Source organism: Pelophylax lessonae, assembly GCF_965119305.1.
Source record: "Pelophylax lessonae genome assembly, chromosome: 10".
Taxonomy (NCBI): Eukaryota; Metazoa; Chordata; class Amphibia; order Anura; family Ranidae; genus Pelophylax; species Pelophylax lessonae.
Window position 1 is genome coordinate 26,377,036 of NC_138777.1, and position 11,419 is coordinate 26,388,454.

General features: G+C 47.8%; 1 protein-coding gene across 2 annotated transcripts in view; it reads left to right on the forward strand.

Annotated features, from left to right (window-relative positions):
- The window catches only part of TRIM44 (tripartite motif containing 44), a 201,429-nt gene that overhangs the window by 31,432 nt on the left and 158,578 nt on the right, over positions 1-11,419 (forward strand). Inside the window, exon 3 of one of the 2 annotated variants that reach the window (XM_082270160.1) lies at positions 7,048-7,287. In XM_082270160.1, the coding sequence (XP_082126286.1) occupies positions 7,048-7,287 (240 nt within the window). The remainder of the gene's footprint in view (positions 1-7,047; positions 7,288-11,419) is intronic. The other variant, XM_082270161.1, reaches the window with a different exon arrangement.

Below are 11,419 nucleotides of genomic sequence, written 5' to 3' on the forward strand. Positions count from 1 at the left end.
AGCTTCTTTGCTAAACGATAGTGTGGAAAACCTGTGGTCACCAAATGAACTATGCCATCTAGCAGGTGGGACTAGCTCATATATATATATATATATATATATATAGTGTGTGTATATATGTGTGTGTGTGTGTGTGTGTATATATATATATATATATATATATATATATATATATATATATTATTTTTTTTTATTTTTTTATTTATTTATTTCAGGTACTTATATAGCGCTGTCAATTTACGCAGCGCTTTACATATGCATCAGTCCCTGCCCTCAAGGAGCTTACAATCTAAGGTCCCTAACTCGCATACATACACAGTAGGGCCAATTTTTTTTTTTATATATATATTCAGCTATTTGCCTGAAATTCAGCTTTAATATTAATTTTGCTGTATGTATACAGCCATTGCTTTGCTCGCGGGTGTTTTGTGCTCTCCTTAATTTAGGACCACAGGTAAAATTTATTTTGCCATCTTGGAGACTCTTGATAAAGTTGGCTCAAAGCCGGACGCTGTGCTTGGCATCCAATTAATTGGCATGTGCTGTGCATGGCTAAATGGCTCACCCCCACATTTTCCTTCCATACATTGAGTGCTGCCGGCTGTGCCGTACGGTACATGAATATTTCACATCAGTGCTGGCCTTTGCTCAATGCACATTGTACTGACATTACCCTCCCCTGCATTCCGCTAATGATCATTTCTATTCATTCTCTCCTGTTCCTGGCCTGAGTAGAGCCCAGCGTGATCCTCCATTACTTGATATACGCCTGCGGGATAGGGTTCCCGAGAATTGATGTTCATCCAGATCCCTAATTAATCTGCTCCTTTCCTATTAATGTCCGATTAATCTGCTCACTTATGTTTCTGCCGCTATGCCCTGCGACCGATAGGAGCTCTATGGATTAGGTGCATTAAGATTTTCTTAATTCAACTACAGACCTGTTGAGAGGGAAAAAAAGCTCCAGGTCTATTAATTAAACTGCAAGTTTTTCTTTTATTTAATCTTATTGCTTATGCTTACCTGCTTCTGATCTGTAGATATTCTTGTGTACTGATAAACTTTTCCTAATCCGTAAAATTAACTTCACGGTTACGTGCTGCGGTAAGAAATGCATAACTTGCAGGTTTTTTTATGGTGCCATTCGAGAATAGCACCCCAATGCAAAGTAAAGTAAGGGGCAACAGACTCACCCAACTTCATATTAGGAGTTTGGGTGTATAGCAAGAGGGTCGCTGGTTCGAATCCCAACCACGACACTACCTGCCTGGAGTTTGCATGTTCTCCCTGTGCCTGCGTGGGTTTCCTCCGGGTACTCCGGTTTCCTCCCACACTCCAAAGACATGCTGGTAGGTTAATTGGATCCTGTATAAAAAAAATTGGCCCTACTATGTATGTATGTGAGTTAGGGACCTTAGATTGTAAGCTCCTTGAGGGTAGGGACTGGTGTGAATGTGCAATGTATATGTAAAGCGCTGCGTAAATTGACAGCGCTATATAAGAACCTGAAATAAATAAAATAAATACTAGTAAATTCATTTTTATATTTCAGGCTGACATCCAGCCTACCTTTCAGTCATGTGTGGGGAGGTGCAGCGTGTAGTCCAGCACAGAGGACAGAGGGAGTAGAAAATGCCCCAGTATGAGTGAAACTAAATACTGACTCAGACTTGGTGGTCAGTGGAAATAGAAAAAAAAAAAACATTATTGGTATCAATGAGAGGAATACTGCCCATTGGGAGGAATAGTGCCCCATCATTGGTGTCAATGGGAGTAATCGTGCCCCATCATTGGTGTCAGTGGGAGGAATAGTGCCCCATCATTGGTGACAGTGGGAGGAATAGTGCCCCATCATTGGTGTCAGTGGGAGGAATAGTGCCCCCTCATTGGTGTCAATGGGAGGAATAGTGCCCCCTCATTGGTGTCAATGGGAGGAATAGTGCCCCCTCATTGGTGTCAATGGGAGGAATAGTGCCCCATCATTGGTGTCAGTGGGAGGAATAGTGCCACATCATTGGTGTCAGTGGGGGGAATAGTATCCCATCATTGGTGACAGTGGGAGGAATAGTGCCCCATCATTGTTATCAGTGGGAAGAATAGTGCCCCATCATTGGTGTCAGTGGGAGGAATAGTGCCCCATCATTGGTGTCAGTGGGAGGAATAGTGTCCCATCATTGGTATCAGTGGGAGGAATAGTGCCCCATCATTGGTATCAGTGGGAGAAATAGTGCCCCATCATTGGTGTCAATGGGAGGAATAGTGCCCCATCATTGGTATCAGTGGGAGGAATAGTGCCCCATCATTGGTGTCAGTGGGAGGAATAGTGTCCCATCATTGGTGTCTATGGTAGGAATAGTGCCCCATCATTGGTGTCAGTGGGAGGAATAGTGCCCCATCATTGGTGTCAGTGGGAGGAATAGTGCCCCATCATTGGTGTCAGTGGGAGGAATAGTGCCCCATCATTAGTTTCAGTGGGAGGAATAGTGCCCCATCATTGGTGTCAATGGGAGGAATAGTGCCCCATTATTGGTGTCAGTGGGAGGAATAGTGCCCCATTATTGGTGTCAGTGGGAGGAATAGTGCCCCATCATTGGTGTCAGTGGAAGGAATAGTGCCCCATCATTGGTGTCAGTGGGAGGAATAGAGCCCCATCATTGGTGCCAGTGGAAGGAATAGTGCCCCACCATTGGTGTCAGTGGGAGGAATAGTGCCCCATCATTGGTGTCAGTGGGAGGAATAGTGCCCCATTATTGGTGTCAGTGGGAGGAATAGTGCCCCGTCATTGGTGTCAGTGGGGGGAATAGTGCCCCATCATTGGTGTCAGTGGGAGGAATAGTGCCCCGTCATTGGTGTCAGTGGGGGGAATAGTGCCCCGTCATTAGTGTCAGTGGGAGTAATAGTGCCCCATCATTGGTATCAGTGGGAGGAATAGTGCCTCATCATTGCTGTCAGTGGTCAATCACATCACAAAGATCTGTGTGTTTGTAAACACAGCGCACAGATTCTGGCTGGATTTCTCCCTGCTTTCAGTTACCATTCCAGAACTAAAAGCAAGGAGAGACAAATCCAGATCCTGATGGGGATAAGGGCCTCTTCCCCCACATCCCTGGCTGGTGGTTGTGGGGGTCTGCGGGTTGGGGGCTGCCCGCTGACAGCTGATGACTCATCAGATGTTAAGGACGCAGTGGCCGGCTTCCCAGCTTGCTCCCTAAAGTGGGTGTAAACCCACTTCAATGACTTTTACCTATATGTAAGCCTATTTTAAGGCTTACCTATAGGTACTGTAAATATCATCTCCTAAACTTGCACCGTTTAGGAGATATTCACAGTGCATGCAGCCGATGACGTCATCGGTGCATGCGCTCTGAAGAAACGGCCGGGCCGTTTCTTTAGAGCACTGTGCCGGGACTGGCGGCTCCCGCTGGATGTGGCCAGCAGCAGGGACAACGCGGTCTTTGTTGCAGGTAAGCGTCACATAATGTGCTAGTATGCGATGCATACTAGCATATTATGCATTTACTTTGCAGGGGGGGGAAAAAGAAAAAAAAAAGTTTACTTCCTCTTTAAGAACCAGCTATAGACAGATTGTTAAAGAGAAACAAATGAAAAGCAAAATGCATAAGAAAATCAAAAATGCATGTTTTAACACTCAAAACATGCCTGAAGTCCGCATCAGCCACAACGATGTGAACCTAGGGCAGTGATGGCGAACCTTGGCACCCTAGATGTTTTGGAACTACATTTCCCATGATGCTCCTGGGGTGCCAAGGTTCACCATCACTGCCCTAGGGTAAGTGCAAAACTCCCAACTGAGGAAGTCCAAAACTTTATTGGGTCTTTATTGCTGTCTGTGTCTTCCTGTCCCATTGACACCATTTCCAATCGTTTTCTTGTCCTGGTGTCCCAAAGACAGGAAGTGAAGTGAAATCTCTTCAACGGGGACACAGACCCCAAATAAAAACATACCAAGGCTTCTACCTCTTTCCCACAATGTTTGAAAAAAATATTCGTTTTGGGCTTAATAATGTCTTAAATGATTCTGTTCACAGCATGCGGAGTGTATCTAGATTGTGAAGTTGCCATACAAAAAAATGTCTCCTAAGGGATATAAAGTGGAATGTGTATGGGGGGGGGGGTCAGTATGTGGGGGATGATCAGCATGCAGCTTTTCTCATAAATAACAGAACACTCGTCCTCCCATTTCATGGAATTCTCGGAATACCAAACATGATAACTACAATAAATACATTCCTGAGTGTGGAAACCTTCCTGACCTCCCCCATCACTTTCTATCCTTATAAATATGGTGATGGGGACTATTCTTCTATTCTGTGGTTCTGATGTTCAAGGCTGCAGGAACCTTTCATATGGCGAAGGGGGGGTCTTCAGGGACTGTGTGCTGAGTCTGGACTCCTGTGAACCCCACAATGACTTACTGAAGAACATTCTGTTTCAAAAAGCTTTGAAATGTACACAGGAGACACAGTCTACCTGCACAGGGATTAAAGTGATTGTCCCTTAAAAATGTGTACTGATCAGCCATAACATTATGACCATAGAAATCATGGGGACCTGTACAGCCTTCCTGACAGGGCCCCCCCAACCCCGTCTACACCCCACCCACTTACCTGGGGTTCAGTGAAACAGCGGCATGACTTTACACTAGAGATTGACCGATTATCGGCAATGCCGATATATCGAGGGCCGATCTGCACTTTCCCCGATATATCGGAATCGGCCCCTGAGGTTACCAATATTGCCGATATTTCGGGAAAGTGCTTGTACCGGAGTGATGCCTGCAGCTAGAGGCATCACCCCGGTACCGGCGTCCATAGCCGAAGGTCGGCTGTCTTGTAATGACAACGAATGCGGCTGAGAAGCCACTCGGCTGTCATTACAAGGGGCGGGAGGGGACCCCCCCTCCCGCCGCCTTCCCGTCCCACTGGGAGACCCGGGCATCCTACCTGCATGGCCACCGAAGAGAAGACCCGATCAAAGCCGCATTCTGCTCTGATCGGGTCTCCATGTAAAAACCCAGAAGTGATGTCATGACATCACTTCCATGTATTCGGTGCCAGATTGAAAAAAATGACAGCATTCAAAGCCGCCAAACTTGGCGTTTTGAATGCTTTTAAGTAGTGATCAACCGATTATCGGCAAAGCCGATATATCGAGGGCCGATATAGACTTTCCCCAATATGGGAATCGGCTTTTGAATTACCAATATTGCCGATATTTCGGGAAAGTGCTTGTAACGGAGTGATGCCTGCAGCTAAAGGCATCACCCCGGTACCGGTGTCCATAGCCGGCGGTCGGCTGTCATGTAATGACAACCAATGCGGCTGAGAAGCCGCTCGGCTGTCATTCCAAGAAACAGGAGGGGACGTCCCCTCCCGCCGCCTTCCGCGGCTTGCCCGGGTCTCCAGTCTCACCGGGAGACCCGGGCATCCTACCTTCACCGCCGCCGTCTAATCGGGTCTCCATTTGCACCGCCGCCATCTGACCGGGTCTCCATTTCTTTGAATTTGGTCCCGCCGAGTACCCCAGAAGTGATGTCATGTCATGACATCACTTCCGTGTACTGGCGGTGCCAAATTCAAAATCTTACAGCATTCAAAACAGCCAAACTTGGCGTTTTGAATGCTTTAAGTGCAGAGGAGGGGTTTGGGGTCTTTTAGACCCCCAGATCCCTTCACCACAAAACATGTAGACATTAAAAAAATAAATAAATAATAATAATAATTTTTAATGTCCGAAAATATCGGCAGATATCGGCCGATACTGATATCCGATGACCAAAATATCGGTATCGGCAGTAAAAAATCGATATCGGTCGATCACTACTTTTAAGTGCAGAGTAGGGGTTTGGGGTCTTTTAGATCTCCAGATCCCGCCACAAGAGTACCTGTCAAGTGTAAAAATAAACATTTTTTTTTTTTTAAATGTACAAAAATATTGCCCAATATCTGCCGATACCGATATTCAGTGGCCAAAATATCGGTATCGGTAACGAAAATCCGATATTGGTGATCACTGCTTTACACCCCCTACACTACAAAAAAAAAGCCCACTTCCTGGGCCCCCCTATTGACCTGATGGGACCATGGGGAATTTATTGGAATTTATTCATTTATGGTCTAGTAAAAATTATTTATTCATTTAGGGAGAAATTACCACAGGCCCCCCTGTTTAGCTGATGAGGTCTGGGCCCAGTACAATTGGACCAGTTGTACTGTCTTATCAGCAGCCCTGAGGACCCCCCCTGTATTGAATTGTATTGTACTGCCTTATCAGCAGCCCTGAGGACCCCCTGTATTGAATTGTACTGCCTTATCAGCAGCCCTGAGGACCCCCCCTGTATTGAATTGTATTGTACTGCCTTATCAGCAGCCCTGAGGACCCCCCTGTATTGAATTGTATTGTACTGCCTTATCAGCAGCCCTGAGGACCCCCCTGTATTGAATTGTACTGCCTTATCAGCAGCCCTAAGGACCCCCCTGTATTGAATTGTACTGCCTTATTAGCAGCCCTGAGGACCCCCCTGGATTGAATTGTATTGTACTGCCTTATCAGCAGCCCTGAAGACCTCCCTGTATTGAATTGAATTGTACTGCCTAATCAGCAGCCCTAAGGACCCCCCTGTATTGAATTGTATTGTACTGCCTTATCAGCAGCCATGAGGACCCCCCTGTATTGGATTGTACTGCCTTATCAGCAGCCCTGGGGACCCCCCTGTATTGAATTGTACTGCCTTATCAGCAGCCCTGAGGACCCCCCTGTATTGAATTGTATTGTACTGCCTAATCAGCAGCCCTAAGGACCCCCCTGTATTGAATTGTATTGTACTGCCTTATCAGCAGCCCTAAGGACCCCCGCTGTATTGAATTGTATTGTACTGCCTTATCAGCAGCCCTAAGGACCCCCCTGTATTGAATTGTAACGTTAGTATAAAATGCTGTGCACACTGCTGGCACTATATAAATCCTGTATAATAATAATAATAATAATGCAGTGTGTTATTGCTGTCGTCATTTTCATGTCTTCCAGATAACACGCAGTGACCTGAAGCGTTTCATCCAGAAGGAGTTTGACCACATGAAGCAGCTGGTACACGAGGAGGAGAAGAAGGCCTTGCACTTCGTGGACCTCCAGGAGGCCGTGGCCTCGGCCCATGTGACTGAAGTCCTCGCTGAGCTCAACGTCCACATGGGCAAACTAATGACGGAAATGGCGGAGATCACACGGCAGCTGAACAGCTTCAACCAACTGGTAATGCAGAAATCGGAGGTAATCTGTGTGTGCTCCGCTCTCTGGGGACTCTCGGCGATGTACTGCCATGTCTCTGTCGTCTTCCTGCATGCTGGGGGACTGACGGCGGTGTGACAGACACAACACTGCCACTTACACAACCCCATAGCCTGACTGTCTGAAATATGCTAAAGAAGGACACAGAACTGAGACCTCCCTACATAAACAAGACATATCTCATATGGGTTCTGAGTTCCTGCAAAGCAGAGACTATAATCCATTCAAGGCCGGCCCTACCATGGGTCCCGGTGGGACCATGGGACCCAGGCGGCACTTAGAGAGGGGCGGCCCCCGGCTGCCTCTTCTCTTCTTCGGCTATTACTCGATAAAAAAAAAAAAAAAAAGTCAGCGGCGGCCGGCCTGACATTCACACTGCGCCGCCGCTCGGGAAAACCCGTAATTGTTCGGCTATTTCCGGGAATAGATGAACATGTACAGGCTTTCCCAAGCGGCGGCGCATGCGCGGTGATGTGTTGGCGTTGGGCGGCGCCATTTTTAAATCCTAAGGCGCCTTTAGGAACATGTAAGTGAGACGGCTCCACAGCCACACTACCTGCCATTATGCGGGGCTGCAGGCATACTACAGAAGATGCAGTGCTGCGGGCATGGTACATGCCCGCAGCACTGCATCTCCTGTAGTATGCCCACAGCCCCGCATCTCCTGTAGTATGCCCGCAGCCCCGCATTCTCTTGTACCATGGCCGCAGACCTGCATTCTCCTGTACCATGCCCGCAGCCCTACATTCTCCTGTACCATGTCCGCAGCCCTACATTCTCCTGTACCATGTCCGCAGCCCTACATTCTCCTGTACCATGCCCGCAGCCCTACATTCTCCTGTACAATGTCCGCAGCACTGCATTCTCCTGTACCATGCCCGCAGCCCTACATTCTCCTGTACCATGTCCGCAGCCCTGCATTCTCCTGTACCATGCCCGCAGCCCCGCATTCTCCTGTACCATGCCCGCAGCCCTACATTCTCCTGTACCATGCCCGCAGCCCTACATTCTCCTGTACAATGTCCGCAGCACTGCATTCTCCTGTACCATGCCCGCAGCCCTACATTCTCCTGTACCATGTCCGCAGCCCTGCATTCTCCTGTACCATGTCCGCAGCCCTGCATTCTCCTGTACCATGTCCGCAGCACTGCATTCTCCTGTACCATGCCCGCAGACCTGCATTCTCCTGTACCATGCCCGCAGCCCTACATTCTCCTGTACCATGTCCGCAGCCCTGCATTCTCCTGTACCATGTCCGCAGCCCTACATTCTCCTGTACCATGTCCGCAGCACTGCATTCTCCTGTACCATGCCCGCAGACCTGCATTCTCCTGTACCATGCCCGCAGCCCTACATTCTCCTGTACCATGTCCGCAGCCCTGCATTCTCCTGTACCATGTCCGCAGCCCCGCATTCTCCTGTACTATGCCCGCAGCCCCGCATTCTCCTGTACCATGCCCGCAGCCCTACATTCTCCTGTACCATGCCTGCAGACCTGCATTCTCCTGTACCATGTCCGCAGCACTGCATTCTCCTGTACCATGCCCGCAGACCTGCATTCTCCTGTACCATGCCCGCAGCCCTACATTCTCCTGTACCATGCCCGCAGCCCTGCATTCTCCTGTACCATGTCCGCAGCCCCGCATTCTCCTGTACCATGCCCGCAGCCCCCGCATTCTCCTGTACCATGCCCGCAGCCCTACATTCTCCGGTACCATGCCCGCAGACCTGCATTCTCCTGTACCATGCCCGCAGACCTACATTCTCCTGTACCATGCCCGCAGACCTGCATTCTCCTGTACCATGTCCGCAGCACTGCATTCTCCTGTACCATGCCCGCAGACCTGCATTCTCCTGTACCATGCCCGCAGCCCTACATTCTCCTGTACCATGTCCGCAGCCCTGCATTCTCCTGTACCATGTCCGCAGCCCTGCATTCTCCTGTACCATGCCTGCAGCCCCGCATTCTCCTGTACCATGCCCGCAGCCCTACATTCTCCTGTACCATGCCCGCAGACCTACATTCTCCTGTACCATGCCCGCAGACCTGCATTCTCCTGTACCATGCCCGCAGACCCGCATTCTCCTCTACCATGCCCGCAGCACTTCAGGGCACTGTGGCACTATAGACAGTAGAAAGCCTGGTGCGCTCATCTGCCCAGTGTCTACCGCTCTGTCCTGCTCTTGCTGTCGCTCCGTACACACTCACACCCCTCTGACTGCTTTCATAGTCCTATAGAATGTGAGGGCCTCTTGGAGGGCGTGAATTTTTTTTTTCTTTTGGGGGGGGGGGGGGGGCAGCATTTCATTTTTGGACCCAGGCAGCACAATGTCTTGGGCCAGCCCCGAATCCATTACTTCCCCTAGTAAAAGCAGCACACGGTTAACACACAAACACTGGCTAGGCACACATTTAACCCTTTGATCACCCTAGATGCTCACCCCTTCCCAGCCAGTGTCATTAGTACAGTGACAGTGCAAATTTTTAGCACTGATCACTGTAGAAGTATCACTGGTTCCAGGCAAAGTGTCAGTTAGGGTTTTCCTTTCGAAAGCTAGAGAGGGAAAAATTAGTCACAATCAGCTTCTAACTTCAGCTTGTTTAATTAAGCTTTAGCTATACAACCTGGAAGCTGATTGTTTTCTCTGCAGAAATGTGAGTTATTTTGCCCTCTCTAGCTTTAGTAAATAAACCCCTTGGGCCCCTTTTGCACTGTCCGTCCGTTGGATGGACTCCGTTTATCTCAGCGGGGGATCGATCCACCGATCCCCCGCTGAGCAGTAGGATGACAGCTGTTCTCCGCGCTGTGTGCAGAGACACAGCTGTCAGTTCCCAATAGATCTCTATGGGGGAATCGGATGGGAACGGACCGTCAGTCCGTTCTCATCTGATCCCATCTGATCCGCTAAACCGAAAATAGGGTTTCCATCCGTCCAGATTTGATGGATCGGATGTCAGCGGACATGTCTCTGCTGACATCCGATGCCCCGTAGGGATGCATAGAGGGACCGTTCAGATCCGCCAAAAAAACGGACAGGCGGATCTGAACGGTCCGCCTGTGTGAAAGGGGCCTAAGTGTCCAATTGTCCACCACAATATCGCAACCCCGCTATAAATCACTGATATCCGCCACTACTAGTATAAAAAAAAAAAAAAAAATGTCCACAAATATTTCCCATAGCTTGTAGATGGTATAACGTTTGTGTAAACCAATCCATAAACGCGTATTGGGATTTTTTTAAACCAAAATATGTAGCAGAATACATATTGCCCTAAATTTATGAAGTAATTCAATTTTTTTTTCAATTTCTTTTATTAGATGTGTTTTAGAGCAGAAAGTAAAAAAAATATTGTTTTTTTTTTTTTTTTTTTTTTGTTTATAGCGCAAAAATTTAAAACCACAGGGGTGATCAAATGCCACCAAAAGAAAGCTCTATTTGTAGGAAAAAAATGACATCAATTTTATTTACAGCATTGCATGACCGCGCAATTGTCAGTTAAAGTAACGCAGTGCGTATCTCAAAAAATGGTTTGGTCATGGGGGGGGGGGGATCTTCCATGTTCTGCTTTCTTTAAAGTGCACCTGTCATCCCCACACAATGGAAGCCGCCATATTACAGGCAGTACTATGAAAAGGGGGGGGGGGATAATATTGGGGGGGGGGGGGGGGTTCTAAAGCTGGATACACACTATACAATTTTCTTTAGATTTTTTTCCTGTAGATTTACCAAAACCATAGAATATGAGGTCACACCTAAACATTTTAAATTTGTATGCAGTCAGGCATGCCTTTGTACTACATAGTTGAAGGTAATATAAATCTAAAGAAAATCGAGCAACAAAAGTTGTATAGTGTGTATCCAGCCTTAACCACTTAAGCCCCGGAAGATTTTACCCCCTTCCTGACCAGGGCCTATTTTGCAATTCGGCACTTTGTGACTTTAACGGACAATTGCGCGGTCGTGCGACGCTGTACCTAAATGAATTTGACGTCCTTTTTTCCCACAAACAGAGCTTTCTTTTGGTGGTATTTGATCACCTGTGCGATTTTTTTTTTTTTTTTTTTTTTTTTTTTTTTTTTGATCATGCGCTATAAACAAAAAAAAGAGCGTC